General features: G+C 35.8%; 1 protein-coding gene across 3 annotated transcripts in view; it reads right to left on the minus strand.

The window, feature by feature from the left end:
* Window positions 1-25656, minus strand: part of ROBO1 (roundabout guidance receptor 1) — a 952396-nt gene that overhangs the window by 130943 nt on the left and 795797 nt on the right. For all 3 annotated transcript variants that reach the window (XM_003783918.2, XM_003783920.2, XM_003783919.2), the window contains one exon: window positions 19841-19998. In XM_003783918.2, coding sequence (XP_003783966.1) covers window positions 19841-19998 — 158 coding nt within the window. The remainder of the gene's footprint in view (window positions 1-19840; window positions 19999-25656) is intronic.

Consider the following 25656-nt stretch of genomic DNA (forward strand, 5'->3'; position numbering starts at 1 on the left):
ATTGTTGTCATTGTTATTTAGTAGGCCCGGGCCAGGTTCAAACCCACCAGCCCTGGCGCATATGGCTGGCACCCTAACCACTGAGCAACAAGTGCCAAGCTGTGATATAAATTTTAATGTGGTTAGTTCTCAGATAAAAATTAAAGTTTTGGTAAGTTTCTACCCCCAAAATCACTGACATAAAACACTTTATATCTACTACACTGGTGACCATCACTACTTCTCTTAAGTATAAGAACAAATTTTTAAGCAATTAATTTTATATATTTTGTTTATATGTATTAATCTTGTCATATAAAATAATGTTTTTCAGGCAGTGTCTGTGGCTCAAGGAGTAGAGCGCTGGCCCAATATACTGGAGGTAGCGGGATCAAACCCAGCCTTGGCCAAAAACTGCAAAAAAAAAAAAAAGAAAAAAAAAAGAGACATCATATATTCATGACAAAATAATTTTATATTTAATTCTCAAAGCACAAGTTGTATTTGCGATTAAATAAACAAAAAGCCTGAGTCAGCCAAATCATAGTTCTTTTTCAGGGATAAGAAAATTTATTAAAGTTTATTTAATCTCCCATTTTTCACAAAAGCTATTGACTCTCAATTAATTTTCCAGAAATTTTTCACCTCTCCTTATTCCTATATCATTGTGACTCACAGGGGTGGGGTGGGGGGAAGAGAGAGGAGAAAGGAAGAAATGTATTTTCAATTATTCCCACTCAAGTCTCTTGATTAGATCTGATCTAGTTTCATGTTGCTCATCCCAACACTGGTAGATAAAGTTGTCTTGTACTCATGACCAACCCGATATGGAATCATGAAACAAACTAAGGGTACTATACCCCAGAGATGAATCAAACAAAGAAAGATAGATTACATATTAATATTAACAAGACTGCTTTGGCTGTAGGTTATTAAAAAAGAAAAAATAGACCCAGTCAGATTTCAAGCACATTGGAGTAAGTATTTGCTCTGATTTTTCTCATCCATTTCTTATTTGATTCTTTAGCAAAGGCTATTTTATCTTCTACAGCCTAAAGTGTAAATAATGTTCTTAGGACTTGCACAAAAAAATCTTATAAAACAAAAGGATGCTGAAGCGACTAAATATGCATTCTAAAGAAAATATGTGAATGACAAATTGAAAGTAATCAAACGACCATTCTATAACTTTTCTGGTGACACAAAAGGGACAGTATTAAAGGGGAAAAAAACCCCATAACTTGTTTTAGGTCTTTCAATTGTTCTCTTAGGAGTGGAACTGAGAGGAAGAATAGGCAATTAGGGTCTCTCCATTGGCGTCCCACATTTGCCTGAGCTACATATATACAAGAGAACATGATCCAATTTCATTTGTTTGCTGGTACAATTTACAATACCATTCGAAAACCAACATGAATTCAGCCAAGAGTTTAAACACACTCAATCATCAGAAAGAAGCAACAAGAGACTCATGCAGAAAAACCAATTATCCCAGTGGGAGCACGTGGCTGTCTGCACAGCCTGGTGAGCTGCCAGCTGAGAACACAGGCCTGGGAGAGTCGCTGCCTAGGTCTACCGGAGCTGCATTTCTCTGGCATTAACATTTCTCCTACTAAACATCTCATTTCTTCCTCTTAGCAATTTGTAAATTGATAGTTGGCTGTTTGCTGTTGCAGAAAGGCACCTAGGATAATTTGATTATGGACTACATCAGGAAGAGCTGTGCTGCTAATTGCAGGCAAGTAGGAGACACCCTGTGGAGAGACACAGTGAAGTTCAAGGGATAGGATGATTTCCTTCGTGAAGATATAAATTAGTGCCTTGCTCTCTATCTAGTGTATCGCCAGAGGATCTTTAGCATGAATCCTGTCTTGAGTAAGAAAGAAAAGAAAGAAGAAACACAGCCTTCTTAAAACACACCTATTTTGCTTGCTTAAATGTACTTTGTAGCTCAAAGCTTAAGTGTAGCTCAAAGCTCTAAGACTCAGGTAGAACATTTGTCCTGGACATGCTTTTTTGGGGGGAGGGGGTGGCACTCAGAAGTATGTAGCTTAGAGCAATCAGCCAAGAAAGCCCCCTCTAATTTATAGTATTAATCAGAGACAGACAACTGCTGAGTGCTGATGAAACGGAGAACAGATGAAACAGTGAAGGTTTTTAGCAGATTCCCCAAGTGTCTGCTACTCAAGTCATTAAGACCAGAACCCGAAAGTGACTCCTATTAAAAAGAGGCAACATAAAGAGTAATTTGGGAATGAAATAGCCTTTGCTAGCTATTTCGTAAAAGCAAGAAAGCTGATTGATTTTTACCTCTTTGGAAATTCCAGGTAGATTACATGGTATCAGCATGAATATGAAAAATTAATTTAGCTTCTATCAGTTAAAGTTAATGTAGAATATTATTTCTTTTCAGGTCACCTGAAACAATGACCTGCTGTTTTAAAGGTAAAAACAAAGTCTTATAGGCAATTTTCACTTTCCCACAAAACCAGGTTTGCTTTTTATCACCTCACCCAACCATCTGGCTATAATTCTGAATTTACATACAGTCACTGCTATGACTGCCTGAAATAGAAATCTATGAAGGAATTATGACAGTACTCAAGAAATAAAGATGACAAACGCTCATAGTATTTGAGAGGAGAAAAGCTCATTTTCAAATTCTTTTTTATTTCTTTAAAAAAAATTTTTTTTAGAGACAGTCTCACTTTGTCACCTTTGATAGAGCGCTGTGGTGTCACAGCTCACAGTAACCTCCAGCTCCTGGGCCTAGGCGATTATCTCGCTTCAGCCTCCCAAGTAGCTGGGACAGGCACCCGCCACAATGCCCAGCTGTTTTTTGTTGCAGTTTGGCTGGGGCTGGGTTTGAATCAGCCACCCTTGGTATATGGGACCGGCTCCCTACCCACTGAGCCACAGGCGCTGCCCTCATTTTCAAATTCTTGAATTACAGGTTTCTGACATCTTAGTTCTCTATACTTTGGTCCAGTGTGAGAGTCTCCTTTACCGCCACATGCTTTGCTACAATAAAGCCTTTCTGGAGACCTCCTATAATTTGTTACTTTTGAAATTAAAATGGACTTGTAGCCATAGCAGACAAAGTCAAATCAAGAGTGGGGATGCAAGAGATTCCTGGACTCAGAAAGTCAAATTGCCTCTTTTACAGATATATGTTTTTAATGTGCACATATAAAAAATGCAAGAAAATAATTTGATACGATTAAGATTATATCTAGGGATAAATACTCATAAAACAGTTACAAATTTTAGTAAACACTCATTCCATCCTACAGTATTTTAATCCCGAAGAGTCAAAGGAAAGCAAGATGAGCCTGCAAATGATAAACTTATTTGATTAATCAGAAGTTAGAGCCCATCAGGGTAGGGTTAGAGGTCGGATATCCATCTGGCCAGTTGCTTCTCTTTCTTCATTGATCACTACCCTATCCTAGAATCTAGGCCACTTATTTGGCAAATTTGCACCGATAAATAACTCTTATATCTCCAAACACTACACATGTTGAAATAAATAAAAACATCTCAATAGGCTTCCTAAGAGGAAGTAAGAAGATTAATGTATCAGCACAAGAAAGGAAATTATAATCTTGGGAAGAAAGGTTACATTAAGCTTCAGAGTTACCTACATGTAATTTTATTTCCTGAGAGCTAATAATTAACTCATGGATACATAAGAAATAAAAATGAATGGGTCCTGACCATTTTTATTTCTATAGTTATCTGTGAAAACAGGACAACAGAGAAAATTATCTACCTAGAGAATGTTTCAAAAATCACGTGGAGTGATATTTGGAATGTTCTTTCTCTATCACAAATGGTTCAATTCCATAGCCTAGACAAAGCAAACCGCACGGAAATGTAGTGCAAATAGTATCAATATTAGTAAGACATACTGGTGTTTTGTTGACCTAAGTTACATTGTTGAAATGTTGATTTAAAAAGTCAGAATTCTGTCAGTCCTAGATTGCTTCCATACAAACTTATCTATCTAGGAGTTTCAGAATTAGGGGTGGAAATGTTATGGTAGGAGTTATATTAGGCAGTGGAAACATTAAAGACCCAGGAAAAATCAGTTTTAAAAGCTTGTTTTGATACTTCTTGCCTCTCTTCATGCAATATATGTTCTACAAGGGTAAAAACTTAAAAAATCTATTTTTAGCATGTAAAAGTCACTGTGCCTACATAGAAAGCACAGTACCAGAATTTTTACAATTCGAGAGATGAAACATAGAGAATTCTTAGGATTTTAATCATCTTTTCAGAGAAAGGCTTTATATTTTGGAATTTATGTTCAAGCACACCATTGTATACTGCCTTGTGGAAGACAAATTCAAATTCTGATCACTTAATACCAAAACAACAAATGAATTTAAATTCTCTGATGTTTCTACAGAAGTTCTGAAAGACTCACAATTTCAAAAAACTAACAGCTGAACAAAACAGGACGTTCCATTGTAAATCACCTTTGATGGTTTTCTCTGCAAATACACAAAATGTCATCAATGAATCTATGGTACATTTAATAAATGTGCCAATGTGTTTAAAGAACAATCTGCATTGTTGCTATGCTGTAATTAATGAGAACTGTGATGCATCAACACCTGCTACATACACGACATTGTTACAGGCGTTACCTTTCATTTTTACAACGTTCTCACAGGTGAGGTACGTTTTCCTATCTTTTGGATGAGGCCCTTAAGGCTCGGAGTCTATCAAGGCTTGGTCCAAATCATTTGGAAAGTTGGAGCATTGGAGCTCATTCTATGTAGATTCAAAGTAAAGCCTGTATAGAAGGATTTCTTTGAGATAGAGCACAAGATCTCATATTTTCTTCACTTTCTATGCCACAAACTACAAATTAGAAATATCTTGGTAAATGTATAGATTCCCAGACCAAATGGCTAGAGGATCTAATAGATGCTACCCGGGGACCTCCCTGAGCGTGTTAAATTGAGAACTCTCCTTCCATCACGCTCCTTATTTAAGCCTGATTGATCTGGATATGCAACCTAATTGCCATTAATCCCTCTAGTTGTCAGAAGAAAAAACTGTGCATGTTTACATTTCACATGTGTATGTGTTATTCATGAGAGAAATGCAGTTACGTAAATAACCCATATACGTTCCTCCACAGAGAAATGGCTCTCCTGTTCCCACATAATCATGTGCTTATTGTTGAGGCATGTTTAAAGTTTCAACAATATTTATAAGCTTCACTATATAGCCAGGGGAGTCTGGCATGATGTTTTATAAGCATGATGCATGCAGCAATATGATGATGTGATATACAGGGTGGATATAAAGTTCGTGTGCAAATTAAAGTTACAACTATTTTAAAGTGCACATGAATTTTATGCCCACCCTGTGTTGGGGTGATAAAAGAGTGACCCCATGAATGTGAAAGGCAAAGAAACAATAAATAACGGGTTCCCCAGTAAATTATACTTTATCTCCTCAAGGACACAAAGTTCCGTTAATTTCCCTCACTATGACACAGAGCAAGCACAATCATGCTTGAAATTTTTCCATACTGGATGAGGCTCTTGAAAGTGACTTAAACATGAGCCTGTTTCTAATGTGATAGGCCTTTAAAGCTTCCTGGTGACCTAGATTTGCAAGATTTAAGAAGAGTAAACCTGTACCATCTGGTAGTAATTTTGTTAATGTACACCAGATTATTTTACAAGTGTACAGTTTTTCATATTATCAAATTCTTTGGTCTTAAAGAGACAAAAACTGAAGTGGTCAGATGTTACCAATAGCTGCTTGGTTAAAGCAACTAGTCTTTATGCAAAAGAAATGCAGAGTCAGCAGTAGACTAAGGCATAGGCGATATCTGTTAGCATAACATTTGGAATTCTCTCTCTTTCTTTGAGAGAGAATCCTAAGTAAAAGTGATGATATGGACACGAGGGAGAAATAGATTACCTTAGCTATTTATAAATAATGAGAAGGAAATACTAACCTCCATCAAAGTGCTTAGATTACAAAATCACTTAAAATTTAAGGGCTTAAAATATTTCTTTGACATCTGCATTTTAGATCCTGTTTTAAGGAAAGAAAGTCTGTACAATCAAGTGTTCTTTTGAATGTACTACTGGCCTTTTTTTTTTTTTTTAAGATTACAGTTCATTTTGCTTGACGTAAACAGAAAGAAACAAAATGTTGCCTGGGCCATCATGAGCAATCACAGTGATTACAAGCAATTACAAAAGTCATCTTTATGAAAGAGAATTTGCCAAACAGCATTCTGATATCATTTAAATATTTTTGCAAACTAAAGATGAGATTTATGAGCAATTCTTTAAGATAAATTTTAAAACTCTATTTTTAGAGGAATATTTCATCTGTGATTAATAGAACATTGAAAATCAAATAAATTGGTTAGAACGCCATTCTCGAACCCACAAAAAGATTGTGCCTCTAATTTGGCTAACTACTTCAACTTATAATTAAACAAAGTGCTCCCAGACAGTAGTAAAATTCCACTAATCTTTGGCTATTTGGAGAAATTAAATGGCCTGGTCAGATATATCAAAGTGCTTGAGAAGTAAAGAAGCTCAGCTGCTTGAATGATGAGTAGATATTACAAGGGAAAAATGTAAAATAACATTTGCATGTCAGCTTTCTATGTTGGGACAGCCAGCTAATCTGACATTCCAATTACAGGTTTTGCAATCTGACCATGTGAGTCATTTTGTAGACTTATATACTAAACATATAAGTACTTATGTTTAGTGTACTGTACTAAAAATAGAGTACTTATGTTTAGTGTACTAGTACTAAATATACTAAACATACAGTACTTATGTTTAGTGTGCTATATTGATAATTACCTTGAATTATGAGGCACATATTACTTTTTTGGCTGAATGCTCAAATTTCTGACACTTCATGCTTTGGGGAAGGTTTACTTTGACTGAAGAGTGTGGATGCTGACCAGCAGTATGCATCCATATCAGGTTTTGAACCAGTGAAATTTCCAGAGTTGGCAGAATTCCAGATGGAAGCCAGCTTGGGCAGATTTGTTAGGAAGTCCTCTAGGTCCTCTAATATTATCTGTACCAAAACTAACATGTGGGTAGGAATAGATTTTGGAAAAATACTTGAAATTGTCTTTGAGAAAACCTATTTGGGGAAAAAAATTCAGAATAATCTCAAGAGATTTAATAGAATATTGATAATCAACGTGTAACAAATCAAAACAGGAGAAACATCAACATTGTGTGATATCAAAGCAGTTCAATATTCAGATTTTTCATGTATACGAAGAATTTAACTGATGGGGAAGTTCATTACACTACATAAAGGAAAATTTAAAAATGTATAGTATATTGTTACCCAAAGTCAGCAAAGATTATTTGTTGGACCAGAGAATATTTTTGGTAATCTTTGGCTTTGGCTTCTTTATCTCTGTATCTAAGCACAATTGCATCCTCCTATGGCCCTTGAGTCAGTTTATGTAAGTTTATACAAACTTTATAAGAGATATAACTAAATGTATTAAAAGATCTGAACAAAAATCTGCAAGCAGAATGTACATTGCAAAGCGCACTAAAGGTGTAACTCATACATAAGAACACTTACCGTTGGTCATGTGCTTATAAATTGATTAAAACAGGATATATGCCAGTTTTATAAGGGTTTGGTTTTCTTTTGTACATTAAATATCTAATTCAAAAGACCTATTTTAATTTCTGAAGTTAAATATCTCTAGTCTCGCACCTCTCCAAGATATTAGGGTCAATGCTGAAAGAAGATGAACTAAAAATCAGGACAGGAGTCCTTAAAATAACACCTTATAATGAAACTGTCATCAATAACCTCCTTAAAACACTTTCAACTGTGGCTTGACTTTCACAATGATCCTCCTAAGTACAGGGAATGTATTAGTATCTTAGTATTTTCAACAATTAAAAGACTAGACCAGGGTGGCACCAGTAGCTCAGTGGGCAGGGCACCGACCACATACACCTGGGCGGGCAGGTTCAAAGCTGGCCCAGGCCTGCTAAAACAACAATGACAACTGCAACAACAACAAAAAATAGCCAGGTGTTGTGGTGGGTACCCATAGTCCAGCTACTTGGGAGGCTGAGGCAAGAGAATCACTTAAGCCCAAGAGTCTGAGTTTGCTGTGACGCCATGGCACTCTACCCAGCATGACAGCTTTGAGACTCTATCTCAATAAATAAATAAATAAATAAATAGCTTGACCAAGTTCTGGTTATTTGTACAGTTTCAAACATGAGTTTCAGACACAAGTGCTCTTTCCCAAGATGGTCATAAATTAAACTTATTTAAATTGCTGCACTGTATCTTTCTTCTTTTGAATGAGATTGTAAGATAAACTCAGATTTTAAATCATTTATGATAAATTTGGGTGTGTTCTCCATTGGTTTGTACCCCATGGAAAAACAAACAAGGAAAATTGTTAAGCCTTATTTGTTTAAAATACCATTTTCAATCCTGGTACCAAGGTAGGAAATACAGAACTTAAAACAAAAAAACAAGTTGCAAAATTATATAAAATGAACCAGTGAAACCCTCCTGTGAGTTTTGGAGTTGAGCTATATTCAAATTGTACTGGTTTCGGTGGGTTGCTCAGGTCTAGTTTGTGAAGGGAAGAGTCAGAACAGGAAGAACTCTGCCGTTGAGAGGTCTGGCTCTTACTCCTGACTCAGTATTAATCCATTACGCAGCTCAGGGCAAATCAATTTCCCCGGCTTCCCTTTTGTTTCACAATCTCTCAAATTGCTCCATCTCAAACACTCTAAATATCTGTAAGTCACCCAGCAATATATTTACTCACATAATAAATTTGTAAATTATCTCCTATTGCTCAGCCAACGCAAAACCTTTCTTTAGAAAAAAAGAACTGCTGGCAATGACATACTTTTTCTATTTAAAAGGAGAACAAGTAAAGAAATACATAGTTGAATAAGGAAATAAGATTAACAAAATGACGTGCTCAAATCAATAACTTTTCTGATCTGGGTATGTTGGAAGACATTTCTCACTTACACTTCATTCATTTAACATTTTCTTAAGACATATTTATTGAGCTTCCATCATAAGCCACACATAAGGAATAAAGCTGGCCTTTTATGTGTTTTATGTATATTATATAAGTAACATATAAAACATGATTTATAATAGATTGTAACAGCTTGGTAAGAGAAGAAATAACAAGTAACAGGAAGAAGAAATCTTTTATGGGCATCAGGGGTGCGATTTTGCTGAAGCCTCCTCTGAAGATGTTGCTTTTAAGTTGAGACTTGAAGAAGGAGTGAGCTGGGCAAAGGGGATGTAGGTGCATTACAGGCAGAAGAGTATCATGCAAAGATTCTGATAAATCGGTGCGTCAGGCTCTTGGTAGCCAAGCTCTTAAATGCATATGTAACGTAAAAATAAGGAAAAGCTAAAGCAACAATACTTCCCAGAATTATGTTTATGACTGTATTGTCATATAAAGTTATTCGTGTGCTAGTCCTGAGAATGCCTGAGTATATTCCAATCATTTCAGTAGACTTCTTGGACTTCATGAATAGATCTGAAATGTCTGGCTTTCTTTTTCTGGTCCAAACATGATAGATATGTGTGTAATTATTTAAAAAGAATTAGAAGTTCCTGGAAAGGTTCACAATGTTGCCTGGGAAGATATGCCAGTCTTTCTCAATCAGCTTTTTGCAGCTGAATCACAGTAAATTTCCCAATTTCCCTAAAGATGGCACATAACTAGAACTGTTCTAGATGTGTGGGAAAAAGGTTGATTCATTAACCACAGTGGATGCCTCAGGGCACCAAGGCTTAATTCTCTTGTGGAATCCACAAGACTGCTGCATTGCTCAATAAAGGAGGACAGGGAACTTTAATCTGTTTCTTAATTTCAGTATTCATCTAAATTCTCTACTTTCTCATGTTTATCCTAACTGAATATGCATGGTATTTCTGTGGAAATGGAAAATTCTCCCACAGCTGTGAATCAAACACGGACAGAAGTATACAACCAGATGTGATGTCCTATCTCCTTTCATATACATTTATATGATATTCTGGCTTACTCAAGAAAATTGGAATTGTTATAGCACAAACAGTTCCTGATTTTCCTTTTTCATTCAATTTTGGATGACTGAATAAATCCAGAGTCCAGACAGGTGTATGAACCACAGTGATACCCAGAATGCCCACTACTAACACATACAGCACGCGTCACCGTCTACAATGACATGTAACACGTATTTTCCTGCTGGATTTCTACAATGACACAGTAAACTAATACAGGTATAATGAGACAACTCATTTCACAAAGGGGCACAATGAAATTCATGGAGAGCAAATCTCTCGCATGGTTATGCACTCAATAAGTGTTGAAACCTGAAATTACGTGGTCTTACAATGTCAAGCCTCAATTTTCTTTTGCGAATCCACAGTGTTTCCATTATTAAATTAGAAAATTAAGATGGTAGCATAGGACATACATCTATTTTTTAACTCATTCCTTCAGTCCCATGACCAACATAATGAAATTATATTGACATATTTAAATCCTGAATTAAAATTTTATTTTTTAAAGAAATAAGATACATTACTATGCATTGACTCTTTATGTAAGATGAACCAAAAAAAAAAAAAAATCTATTTCCAGTTTTCCACCCCAGTTTCCTTTGACCTTCACACAACACAACCACGTATTTATTTTGCAGGAACACAAACTTAACTTCTCAGGGAGAAGGGGCTTTCACGACATCAGCTGCCTTAAGTATGTTGATTTCCTCTCGGGGAGATGAGGGAACAGGAAGCAACAGACACTGAACAATGAAAGACACTGGAGGACCAGACGAAAGCCCTGAAGGGAGGGAGGGAGGAGGAGCAGGTGGTGTAGGCGGGAGACACGCGGGAGTTGGAGGGAAAGGAAGCAATTGGCAAGCAGCAGGCTGAGCGCCAGGGTTGTGAAGGATCGGAAGGGCTCTGGGGGTTTGGATGGGATGTGAGTCAGCGGCTTTTTACCAAAACCTCACACCAACAAGGGAAATCAAAGACACCTACAAAGACATACAGGAAGCAGAAAAGGACTGGAAAAAGAACTGATGACACACTCGATCCAACAATTCCACCTCTTCAGCTTGGGAATGGGAAGTGTGAAATCATTCTTTTAAATGCGTAACATTGCTGAACTCCTTTCATAACTTCATTATTGATTTTTACATCTTTTAGTAGCCTGAGAAAGACATGATACAGATAATACCCTTCTCTCTAGCTATCTCTCACTTACCTTGTATCAATGTGATTTGTCATTCCATGTCACTCATATATGAAACAATTTATTTGGGTGAGGGTGACTCAATATCCTCATTTCTCATGACATGAAGGCTTTCTTGGGACTAGAATTTTCAGCACTAACACCAGGATAGACATGGACAAACCAGAATGGTTGGTCATTTTATTTAAGGTACAAACCTTTCTTTTAAAAACCTTCTATGCTTTTTGGTTAAAACCTTTGATGCTATGATTCTTTTCCATATTTTTCAGAGAAGAGTGGATAGAATCTTATTATAGTTATCAGATAAGTAGATGAAATTTAAGAAAAAGAAAAGGTTTCTATTTGGTAACAACTTATAAAAATTATTTCCTCATTGTCTAAATTGTTTTGTCAATCAAGAAAAATTAGAAGACATACATAATGTTTGTAACATGCTACTTATTTTTAGGAAAGGTAGGAAGAAGAATAAAACATTCAAGGTACAGTTAATCTCAAAGAATAATACAAATCATTCAAAGGTATTCATGTCACAAAGACTCACAGCAGCTAAGACTTTCATACATGAAGAGATGAATGCTGTTCAAGCTCCTCTTAAGTATTCAAATGAAATAATTTAGGATAAATGACAGGCAAAAGTTATTCTGAAGAAAACAATTCTGGAATTTCAGAATTGAGTCTAAGTAGAGCTCATTATTTAAATTGTCTTATTACTGTGTTAGTTTTTACTATATTCTATTTCATCTGTACAAAATTACCAAACCACTACATTAAAAATATTTTCTTCAATTCAACTTTCTAATCATTATATAATTTCTCTTCACTGCTTAATTTTTCAAAAATAATTTCTCAAGTGTGTATAGGTGATAGTATTAGAACTTGGACAGTTAACTAGTTAAATATAAAGCACATTCAGTTGAATCCTTCACTGACTCACAATATAATTTTTAACATTAATCTTTTTTTCCCCTAAATGCCAAGTGATGAGTAGTTAATTATCATCCTCTGTAGAAAAGTCTTTTTAGGGAGGAGTTCTAGTTTTCAGAATAAATAATTTTAGATTATCTGAGCTATAATCTTTGGTTAAATTTAACCGTTCCTATACCATCTTTTGTGAAACTACTGAACTTTTCAAATGTTACCGTTCTTACTTATGTGACAGATTTCTATATGGACATAATGCACACTCATTCTTAAATGTTCCAGGCCCAGTTTCAAGATCATCATCACCTACACTGTGCAAACTAACCTCTCCAGACTCTTGAAAAATAAAGATAATACTTTACTGTGGAAACGAAGAGATAAAGTCATACTTAGTCACAATTTGCACTGATAGCATGTTGGGGTTGTTATATATGTAGTAAAATCTATCGGACCCATCTGTGTGTTTTGTATAAATTATGACTGTGGAACAAATTCTAGCAAATTGGTTAGTGAGTCTAACTTTCAACCAAACTGAGTTAAACTTCAGTTTGAAGTTAGCTACTGCATTAGCAAAATTTTTAGTATTTTTTTTAACAGGGTTATTGTCAGGATTAAATGAGTCAATATACATAAAGTGCTTAGAACAGGGATTAGCACATAGGAAGAACTGCACTAAGTATCTGCTATCTTCTTCATCATCATTTTCTTTTTCTTCTTGTCAAGGAGGAAGAATGGACAGATACAGGCATGCCCTAATGGAAAGGAAGTAGCTTATTAATCGAATAAAATGAGGTAATCATCTAATACAATATGTAGCAGGTTCTGTTCTCAATACACAACACTTATTACCTTGGTAGATTAATAAATTGTTAGTGTTCCTGCCGTAAGCATCTCTAAAACTGACCAATCTGTTTGAAAATTTTCAGATTTAAAAAATTGGAAATTTTTTTCCTTCATTTTCATGGCAGACAAGAAGAAGAGCTGAATTTGAGGCCTTAAATACTAACTTGCAACATTCAACAAACATTTATTTCATATTGACTGTGTATCAGGTGTTTAGGGCTTATATTTGCTCCTGTAATATTCACTTATTAATCTAAAATAAAAAGCTTAATTTCTTGTCATGGATTAGCAGATCTTAAAAATAAATAAGAAAAGCCATCGTTCTGTTTTGTTAATGCAATGTATCAATTTGCTACCTAATTTTTATCACATACTGAGGTAAACAATAGTGTTTCATTAGTTATCACCTAACCATTATTGGATGGCTTAACATTTTACTTTATAAATATGTTTCTTCTGTTTATAATAGTGGCTTAAATAAGTTTTACTATTTTTTATCTACAATCCCTCCATGAGAGATGGGCTATTTCCTTTCATCTTTTACTACCACTGAGAGAATGTCCACTTCATAAAAACCCAAGACAGAGAAACTGGTCCCTGGGACACTGTACAATTGTCTGTGACCTACCTCCCCCAGAAATTTTGCTAATTAATAGCAAATTTATTTCCCTAAGGTAATGTTGAAATTACTCAAGTCAACATATATAGAATAAATGACAAATTTTGAAATAAATTTAATCTCGAAAAATATTTGTGTTAGCTATTTTAAACTGTATTTAACTTATTTAATTAAAGGATAATTGCAGTTCTATGGTTTTTTTATTTTTAACATTTAAAAAATATTTTTCATTGTTCATATGAGCATGTAATTGTTTATATATTGGTTTCATATTAGTATGGAATACACTGGATATTTATTTTTCCATTCTTGCGGATACTTTAATAAGAAGAATGTGTTTCATCTCCATATAGGCAAACATAAAAGATGTAACATCTCCATCTTTTTTAATGGCTGAATAGTATTCCATGGTATGCATACACCACAGTTTTGTCAATCCATTCATGAGTTGATGGGCTTCTGGGCTGCCCCCATGACTTGGCAATTATGAATTGAGCCACAGTAAACATTCTGGTGTAAAGGTCTTTGTGGTGAAATGATTTTTGTTCTTTTGGGTAGATACCTAGTAATAGTATTGCAGGATCAAATGGAAGGTCTACTTTTAGTTCTGCAAGGATTGCACATACTTCTTTCTGTAAAGAAAGGCTTTACAGGGGCTAGAGGAGGAGGGAGGATGATTGGCAGAAGGAGGAAGGGCACGTGGTGGGATCTCACCTGTGGTGCACATTGAGAGGGTGTAGAACACGCCCCCTGGGTGAGGGGCTCTTTTACAACTGGAACTTTGCCCTGGAAGTGAGAACTACGTAATCTAAAAATGTGTGCCCTCATATTAGTTAAAAAAAAAAAAAATATATATATATATATCAAATTACTATGGCTACATAATACATGTGTACCTTTATAGGGCACATGTGATGTTTTTACACATTGTATACAACTATACAATGTATAATAATCCAACCAGAGTAATTAGGGTATTTATCACCTCAAACACTTACCATTTCTTTGTGTTAAGAATATTCTAATTCCATTCTTTTAGTTAATTTGAAGTATATCATAATTTATTGATGACTACAGTCATTTTGGTGACTACAGTCATTTTGTTGTGCAATCAAATATTGTTCATTCTATCGAATTAATTTTTGCACCTACTAATCACCTCCAGTTTACTCACCCCTCCCTACTACTCTTCCCAGTATCCAGTACCCCTCCTTCTACTCTTTTATTTAATGAAATCAATTGTGTTAATATTTAGCTTTTTGATTGAATGAAAAAAAATTTTTTTTAATATTTGGTGTTAGTTTTCTTCCCCAAACTTAACATTCTCTTTTTTCTACCATTATGAAATATCTTAGACTTAAATGCAATATTTTATAAAACATAATGAAATAAGAGAAATACAACATATTACTTTTGTAAGGTATGCATAAATAATTGTTGGTGTACATCAAAAAGAAGACTTCAGTCCTCTGATTCATCTCTATGGAAAGATTTTATTTATTGCTAATGATGGTTATGACTAACTCTGAAACATATGAATTAAATCAACTTAATCCAGCCTGCCAGTTAAATTTCTTTCTAACTCTAAATATAAATACTAGTGTCTGGAAGGAAAAAAGAACACTAGAGACAAACATTGTCTAAGGCCTCTTTCAAATGATTCTGAGAAATACGTGCCAAAAAAGTTCTAAAAGATTCTTCCATCATGTGGGAGAATAAGAAAATGTTATTTATATATTCTGAGTTTATAATCATCATGGATCTAAAATTTGGCTCAGAATCCAGGTCAGTGTAAGAAGTAATGACTTAAGAACATCAAAAAATACAGGTGCAGCTACAATTCAATTACACATTTCCCCTTTCTGTAGGGTGTGTCTTTGTTCCCACAGCTGGGAGAGGTGTACTTTAAATTTTCAACAAAGGAAACCACCACATTAAAGAACTCCCGAAATTCCTATAACCAAAACTGTAGCAATAACCACGCAATGTTCAATCGCCTTTTATAAAGATGCTATGTGCTTTAATCTCCCGTTCATCTGCACTCAACACGTTTGGCCAAGTGCATTAACAATAGAAAAGAAAATGATCATTTGAATACAAAGCTTAGGAAAGAAGAATCACATTAAAGTATCGAATAACCAGCCTCTTGGAAGAATTTATTTTCATTTTTGAAAAATGGAATTTAAAATAATATCAAGTACTCTGTTTATAGTCTAAGTTTTTATTTCAATGATCCAATTTTAGTTTTGTCTAAATAAAACAAAACAGTTATGATCTAAATAAAAATAATGATTTTCCTCTTAAACTGCTGATTTTCAATCTATTCCTTTTCCTCGGTGTATAAATGTGCTTTTTACCTCTAGCGTTTTATCAGTTCCCCAGTCATAATTTATATAAAACACACAGATGGTCTTAGAAATAGTAAGAGTTTCAGATGTGACAACTTCCTAGCATATGGAACGCTATTGTGGATCATCACTTTGGCAGCATGTAAATAATTTAAGTGTTATTTATATATTAACATACCCTGGCATAATTTCATAGTCATAGGTTTTTACAACTTGAAGTTGTTTGATTCCTGATTGGAGTTGGTCTCTTTATTGACCAGAACCTGTTGTGGTGGAAGACTGGTAGTCTTTAATCAGAGGATAGCATCCCTCTACATAGCACAAGTAAATGAAGACTCAGAATAAATTAAACATTTTGGCAGAAACTTCGAAATTTCTTTTAATTCAATACAGGACACAGAAGGGAATTCCAAGAATTTTTAAAACATCGAATTTACTACAGTGATTTTTAAACTGTGAATGTCATAAAAAATAACAAACACACACATATACATAATACACAGGCACATGCATAACACATAATCTTTAAAATAAATTAAGATCTTGTGAAATGCAGGACTAATAACACCTGTGTTTTTTTATCTGCCACATGTGGTACAACATTAAGAGTTGTCTACGCCCTGTTTCTAATTTCCGTCTTTCTAGCCTCTACTGAACCTGTTCAGTGATCGACCACCAACCTGCTAAATCCAGACGTCAATTCCCAGTTCCTTGTAATTTAATCTGCCAGCTGCAACTGAGTCAGTCACTGCCACCTCCTTAAAATCCTGGCTTGACGTGGCCGCCCTTCTGGCCTCCTCCTTTCTCTCTGATCTCTCCTTCTCGGTTTCCACTGCTCTTTCTGGCTGTTCTCCCCAGGAGCTAAGCATTGCTCTTCACTTCCTTTCTACCTATAATCGTTCCCATGGTGACTTCTGTATCCTGTTTTCAAATAACATGGACACATGGCTCCCGTATTCTTCACGATAAGCTATATTATGCTATGGTAAGATACACCCCATGACTTAATGCAACAAAGAGTTGTTTCTCAGTTTGCACATTTCTGTTATGGAAAGACAGAGGTGTGGGGTAGAAAGTTCTGCTTGAGCTGTCAGGGGGTTCTCCATATTTCAGCTGCACTGCCTAGAATACAGGGCTTGCTTGTTTGCACAGTGGTAACAAAAGAGTACTAGATGCTTACTCCCATGCTGGTATTTAATTTCTTTAATTTCCATGCACAAGCCGTGAAGCTGAAGCAGTCAAACAAGTCTGCCCAACCTCAAGGCAGCTGGGAAGCAGAGACTTCCATCTACCGCAAAGGAGGAAAGGACTGGACAATAATGAGGACTTGTACGTCTACCACAACCTACTCTATTATCTAACCTCAGCCTCAGTTCTGAATTTCATATACCCAACTGCCTATTTGTCATTTACTCTTAGATATCTAATAAGCATTTCAAAATTACCACGTCTAAAACTGAGTTCCTGATACATCCCACCCCAAATAGTCTCCAACAGAGTCTCAGTTAATGTCATCTCTACCTTTTCAGCTGCTCAGGCCAATCAATAAGCATCATCCTTGACTCTCCCTTTTCCTCGCCAGCCACATCCAACCTGTTGTCAAATTCTGTAGGCGACTGCATTACAGTGTATACAGAAGCTACCCACTCGTCACTGCCTCCTATCCTAACAGACTGGTTCAAACTATCAATTGTCTCTTGTCTGGATTGTTGCAAAGGTTCCAAACTGGTCTCCCTACCTCTGCTGAGAAGCCCCTGAAGGTCTTCACCTTACTGAGAAGAAGAGCCGAACTATTTACACCATTCAAAAGATTCTGCAGAGCCTGGCTACCTGGTACCCCCACCTTGTGACATTGTCTCTTACAAATCTGTCCTTCATGTACTCTGTTCAACCCACTTTGACTCTTTGTTGTTTGGCTGAATGTGTTAGAACTTGATGTCTTTGAGTTTCCTGTATTGTGTGCCTAGGGTACTCTTTTCCCAGATTTTTTTTTTTTTTTTTTTTTTTTGAAGACAGAATCTCATTATGTCACCCTCGGTAGAGTGCCGTGGCATCACAACTAACAGCAACCTCAAACTCTTGGGCTTAAGTGATTCTCTTGCCTCAGCCTCCCAAGTAGCTAGGACTACAGGTGCCTGCCATAACTCAGCTTTTTTTTTGGTGTTGTTTGGCAGGCCCGGGCTGGATTTGAACCTGCCAGTTCTGGGGTATGTGGCTGGCGCCCTAGCCACTGTGCTACAGGTGCCGAGCCCTTTTCCCAGATTTTTTAGTTCCCTCCCTCAGTTTTTCATGTCTTTATGCAAGCCATTCTCTGGCCAGCCTATTTGAAATTTCAACTCCACCTGAGTGCTAATGAATCCCTCTACCCCTTCACTATTTGTATAGGACTTCTTATAGTTTAACATAGTCTACATTATACTAATTTATATGTGAGTTACTGAAGGACACCCACTAAGTGTTGTTTAAGCTGCATTACCAGTGCTAAGAATGTTGTCATTAATTTGTATTAAACACGAATAAGTAGTCAGGAAAGAGGCATGAGAGGAGTCAGTGATATAATGGTTTTAAAATGTTTGAATCATTAAGGTAGGGAAATGGGATTACAGATAATGGTCTTTAAATCATCTAGAACATATTTTTAAGAGGAAAAAAATTTTTTTTACTTAATCGTGCATAAATTCAAAAGGAATCTATTATCACTAACAAGAGAAATGTTTGTTCTTTATTGTCTAGTCCCCTGTGCTTTCAGCGCTGTTTCCTGAAAGCGCTGTCTCCACATACAGTCCACGTTGCCATGTGATTTTTCATCACCGTTTAATAACAGAACGGTCACTCTCGCCCACTGAAAGACTCATTCTAACTGAGATCAGTACAGGGAAAAAGCTTGATTTTCTTTCAAAGTCCCTAAAAGTTTGTCTTCTACAGCCTTCTCCACTTTTCTCTCTCTCGGTCATCATGCTAATCTGCTAACTGGTTGCTCCGTAAGAGTGCAAATACTTATTAGCTTTATATGGTCTGTGTTACAACTTTGTTCTGCACCTTTAGCAGTGACCTTTTCTACACACAAACTTATCTCAGGGAATTTAAATCTTGGCCAATGAATTCACAATGGACAGATACCAGTAGGTGCTGAACCAAGAAAATGATAACAGGGAATGTTGAACAGTAAAAGAACCAATGAGAACTTCATGATTGCGATCCATTAGTAACACCCTACAAGACAGAATAAGCTAAAGACGTCACATAGACTCACTACTGTCAAGAAGAAAATGCACAGATCACACAATTCTCTCCTGTCAGAGCAGGAATGTGCAATCCAATAATCTAATCACACAAACTGTATTCTTAAATGAGATGAATTCATCACTAACCATCACTTAGGATGAGTTTTTATTTCTCAGAAATAATATGGGACTCTATGGAACAGAAAAGGCATTTAAACACAGGGGAAAAAATATTTAAAAAATTCTGAATTAGTTTAAGAGGCCTTCTGGAAACATGCTGTATAACTGATTTTTTGAAACAAATAATTTTTATTGTAACACATGGGAATTTTATAAGCTTAGTTATTACAATAATAAAGTCATACATAACTGTGTTAACTCTAAGGCATTCAAAAGGAAATCCTAACTTTTCTTTTATTGAACTCTAAACACCACGCATGTTCCTCACTTATTTTCATGTTAACAGAGGGAGAACTGAAGTTTATCTATTTTACAAGAAGGAGTGAAAAAAAAAAGGAACAAATACAAGCCTTACTTAGAAGAAACTTCTTCACATTTCTCTTTTTTCTTTGGTGAGGATGTGGAGTAAGGCATACAAATGCTCCCTGCTGCTGAATGAAATACTCACAGTTATTCTTTCATCTTTATCATCCAGGGGAGATCCGTCTTTCTTCCACGAGATGGTGGGCTCAGGGTGGCCCCTCGGAGGCTGGCATTCCATTACCGCGGGCTCCCCGACTGCCACCATGACATCGGAAGGATTTTGTCTGAAGTCGTCCCGTAGGACTGTAAGAACAAGATGAAATCATTATACTCAATAGTAACAAATACAGTTCTTAGCTCTGAATTTCAGCAAAGACACATTTATCATCATGAACTGCTTCTAATAGCTACCACCATACAGTTTTAAGAATCTGTATCTACTTAGAGACACCTGCAGTTTGATAAGGTATTTGGCGTTAAGCGTGCACGGGAGGGATAATTTGATATTCTTCATAAAGCACCAGGCAAGTGTATTCTGCTGCTTAGTGCCCTCAGAGTCAGCATTTGGCTAATCTGTAACGTGCATTTCTTTTCTGCCTTTTTGCTACATTTTTCTTATCCATCTGCTAATGATTATAATTGAATCTTCTTTATATCCAAATGCCACTTCGGGATAATGCTTTCTGTAATTTTACATACATGAGCAAACAAACATACTAAAAGAAAAAATGAAGATGCTTCCCTATATGCATTTAATTGAGATATTTTATAGATATTTACAATTAATGGACAAGATTATATAACCAAGATAATTTAACTATGTTCATCATAAAAACTTCAGACATATCTAAAGAACTACATTCAAATTCATTGTGTTTTTTCCATTATCACTGAGACTGTTAGGGGGCACCAATATTATGATCAGAACTACTACCAAGAGCATTGACTTTTTTAAATTTTTTCTATTTTCTGAAATAAATAATATTCTGGTATTACAGAGGTATACACATTTTGGTTACATGTCAACTTTAAATGTACAAGTGTAACAGCATGGAGTTTGATGTTCCAAGTAGTTGGGAGGAGTTGGTATATATTATCTTATTTAATCTTTAAATGTACTCAAAATGAGAGATTACTAAGCCATTTATACTATTAACACTGTATTTTAGAGGAGAAACCCATTCATTATCATAATATCAATGTGATACTAATATAATGTTACCATATTGTAAAACAAGCAGCATTCCTACATTGGAACCATTGGAATAAAATATGAGAAATAATCCAATTACATATGCAAAAATAGTTCATGCAGTAAAATTGTCCTCACTATCCTGATAACATCAAAAAATCGTGAATAATTTGGCATCCATTGGTCTTAAATCACAACTCTGCTGTTTATTACACGTGTAATCTTGAAAATATTATGTAATACGTTTGCTTCCTTATTTACAAAACAACAATGGAGACTACATCCTTCAGTACAAAGTCCAATAAATAGTTACCTTTCCTCCACCCCATTTCTCTAGATCCAGTATGTAATAAAACGTGAACCATTTTAGTAACCTGATTTAAGATACTACTTAACATTTTTATTGTTATTGTTGTATGTTAAACATGCTGACTTGGAGCGATACATATTATTTGTCTTTTAAAATTGGTTGATTTTAACAGTCGATAGTATAATTTTGGACGTGGATGAATGTCTTTCCATTCAAATGGCATTAAAAATGCTTTCATGGATGAAGTTCTACGATGTAAAAAAACATATGCTCAGAACGTTATTTCAAAAATCGCTCTTTCAATTTTGGGTTCAAAACCTTACACACGTTTATAGCCTTATAAAAACCTTTATTTTTCTCTTGCTGTTCTTTCCTTTTTCTCCCTCAATACCAACTAAGGAGGTACATACATCTAGTAAGGTATAAGGTCTGCCCAAATAAAACCTACTTTTTAAATCCCCCTATTAAGATAACTTGGACACAGTGTGATGATGTTAACACTTGCAAAATATTGCTTCAGATAGGATATGGTGTTCTTATCTTTGCAAAAACACAGTAAAAAGAAAAAAAAAACAAAAGGAAAAAAAAACAAAGGAAATCTTATTACATCAAACTGTTATAATTCTAACTATTCACTATTAATAAAGTATATAGACACTGAAAACTCCAGCTACTGTTACCACATAATAAAAGAACAGAGTAAGAGGACTTTCACTATTTATAAACTTGTGTCATTATTAGGTGTTAAGAATGTACCACGAATAAAATGTAAGGCTTATAGAAAAAGCAAATGAAAGGACCTTAACCAGCAGCATGTGCCTTCGCTGGATCACATTATTAATCTACGACAACACATCTGAAAAGTTTTAACACCTTTGAAACCCCCACAAGTAAAAATAACGTCTCAAATAAAAATAAATAATTTGAACAGTTTTTCTATACGGTGACCTTAAAACCAAATTGGTAATACTATATCTTATTTATAAACTGAGATCATGTCTCCAACAAACCCATGAATAATAAAATGTCTTGCAAAAATATCAAAGGTCTATGTCAGATAACTCAAGTTTTTTCCCCCACTTATTATGTTATTTGGCCTCATACAGTAGACTAGGAAAAGCTAACAAAATGTCACCCATTAAAAATGGTTGCTTAGATAATGCTCATGTAGTTATTTTTGCAGCTGTAAAGCGTAAAACTCTGGTGCTGCCAATGGCTTTGGGTAATTCTGCATAAAGTTATGAATTTAAGATTTTATTCTCCCTTCTAGAAAAGTAGTTTTTTCTTTCTTATACCTGTCCCAAACATTTCCCTTTGAGGAAAAATAGTGTGTCACACTATAAAATGGTATTAACTTCTAGTTAAATTATTTAGTTTTCTTAATTCATGTGTATATTTAAGCCTTTACAATAAAGATCAAATTCAGAGGATTGGTGGCATCCATAAGTAATCTCAAATACAGATCTTTTTTTGTTTGTTTGTTTTATTTTTATTTTTATTTTTTTTTGGAAAGACAGAGTCTCACTTTATCGCCCTTGGTAGAGTGCCATGATGTCACACAGCTCACAGCAACCTCCAACTCCTGGGCTTGGGTGATTCTCTTACCTCAGCCTCCTAAGTAGCTGGGACTACAGGCACCTGTTACAACGCCCAGCTATTGTTTTTGTTGCAGTTTGGCTGGGGCTGGGTTCGAACCCGCCACCATCGGTGTATGGGGCCTTCGCCCTACCCACTGAGCTATAAGTGCCCCACCCATACAGATCTTTTTAAAACATCTCCTTTTCTCTTCTAATAAGTCTATGAATCAAGGTGTATATTTCTAAATGATTCTTCATTTAAACAGTGCAAAATTTTAAAATCTGGAACTAAATTTTCATAGGGATTTAGTATTAATTTCAAAAGAACCAGCTGCATATATAGGGTATCAAAGCAGATATCACTTAAAAGGGTATTAAACCACAGTTCACTGTCACATTATAACAATATCAGATTTCTCCCATATTTACGTAGCTTTATTTTACATGTACAAGTAGATTCATATAATTTGATTCAATAGCTTTTTGGGGTTTTTAACTCTGTTAATTTATAGAAAATATAAAATTCACTGACTTATTTAAATCTTGCCAGTTTTTTGTCTTTTAAAAATGGCTAACTAAAATTCATCTTTTAAAGAAAAACAAAGCATATAATCTTTTATTTTTCTGAAAATCTTTATATCAACTTTAATACAATTCTCAAATAAGTAAACATGTTTTCAGAAAAGAATTCTAAAATTCGGGTGTGTCTTTGCAACTTATCCAGGCAATGTTAAGATGCGACAAGCCAGCCATGGTGGTTCATGCATGTAATCCTAGCACAAAGCAGAGCTGGGGCAGGAGAATCCCTCAAGACCAGCAGTACAAGACCATTCTGGGCAACACTGAGATGCTATCTTTATAAAAAATTTAAGCAATAGCTGGGAATGGTATTTGCACAACTAAAGTTCCAGCTACTTTGGGAGGCTGAAGAAGAAAAATTATTTGAGCCCAGGAGCTTTAGGTTGCAGTGAGCTAAGATAATAGCACTGCACACTAGCCTGGACAGCAGAGTGAGACCCTGTCTCAAATTCAAAAAGGGGGGAGGTTAAAGGAGAAAAAGAATATTAAACTGTTCTGAGTATTATGGAGGCTGTGATATTTATAAAACATTATATGAAAGTATTGTAGGAAATCTGAAAACTGAGAGATAACACTGCAGAACCAGCAGAGGTCTTTGACATCATCTAATCTAGCCCACAAAGTGAAGCAAGTGAGTCCCACGAAATTTTGCCACTATTGATCAGAAAGAAACCAGAAGAACTCACTGTAATCTCAAACTCCTGGGCTCAAGCAATCTACCTGCCTCAGACTCCAGAATAGATGGGACTCCAGGTAGGCACTATCATGCCTGGCTTATCCCCCCTTCCCCTCCCCCTCCCATCCCCCTCCTTCCCCTTTTCCTTCTTCTCCTTCCTCCCTCCCTCTCCCTCTCTCTCTCTCCCTCCCTCCCTCTCCCCCCCTTCCCTCCCTCCCTCCCTAACTCTTGGCCTCAAACACTCCTCCAGGCTCAGCTTCCCAAAGTGTTACAAGCATGTGCCACTGTACTTGGTTGATCTCCTTTTCTTCCCCTTTTAAATCATGTCATTATCGTACTGCAAAATGCATTTGCTCTATTTAATTCACTGTGTTTTCTACGAATTCACCTTATGACTGCCACAGGCATGACTTAGGGCATTGAGCATCCCTGCACTGTAGCCTTCTGACTATCCACTCTTGGTGAGCTCAAGTGCATCTTAAGTCAATTTTGTTCCCTAATCATGAGATGAACATCTATGAAGCTTAGCTTCATGACTCTGAGATTCTCAGTGCAGTTAGGGGTCTCACAGAAGTGTAATGCAAACTTTCTGCTTTAGATATTAATAAATTAAGGCTCTTTGGGGGAGAGGACATATCACATAAATAATAATTATAATGGTAATAATATTTGCAATATAATTATAGAGTTAGCAATGGCTAATGCTTATTGAACATTTACTCCATAAACGTAAGGATTAAACAGAGGTCCTTAACTTTTTAAAGGTTCCTCAGACTGTTGGAGGGCAGGACTGCGGGTCCTGGGATGAGTCGGCTGCTAAGCAGGACAGGCAGTGGTGGCAAAAACACCCAGAGGGCCAGATAAATGTCCTAGGCGGGCTGCATGTGGCCTGTGGGCCGTTGTTTGAGGACGCCTGATTTAGTAACCGAGCTAGAACACAGATCTCTAGTCCGTAAAGGAGTCTTTCCTACCATGATCCTACCCATCTGGTCTTATCATAACACTGTGCTCACAATTCTAAATACGTAAGTGTCATGACCCTTCCCATTATGAGAAAAGGTAAGTGCTATATTTTCCTTCTAACAATCATGTGGATACTTTTGAATATATTGTGCATCCTGTATTTTTTCAGATATTTTCTATGTTGGGGGAGGACACTTTCAGTGTAATACTGAAAATTATTTCGTTATTCATTATGCATATGACATGAGATTTCTTAATAATCTCTAATTTTTAAATCCTCTGCCAAGAAAAACTGCTATTTCTTCTATTATTTCAACCACAAAATGACTTTAAAAAGCCGTCGGTGGGATTTCACCTAATGTGCGCAACGTGCGGGTGTCCAGCACATCCCCTGGGTGGAGGGCTGAACTCAAACTTGAACTTGACCTTAGAATCGAAAACAACGTAACCTAAACATTTGTATCCTCATATTAACCTGAAATAAAAAAATGAGCATTTTAATTAAATATGAGCATTGCAATCAAAAGTGGGTATCTTGGGAAAAGCATGGACAGGTACTATGCAGTCCTGGCTTTATTATTATTATTTTTTTACTTCAAAGACCACATTTTCAATGAAAGTTTATAGGAAATAGTAAACTCCTGTCAACTAGAAGAAGGAAAAG

The sequence above is a fragment of the Otolemur garnettii genome, unplaced genomic scaffold (assembly GCF_000181295.1).
Source record: "Otolemur garnettii isolate 467f Iridium unplaced genomic scaffold, OtoGar3 scaffold00009, whole genome shotgun sequence".
Taxonomy (NCBI): Eukaryota; Metazoa; Chordata; class Mammalia; order Primates; family Galagidae; genus Otolemur; species Otolemur garnettii.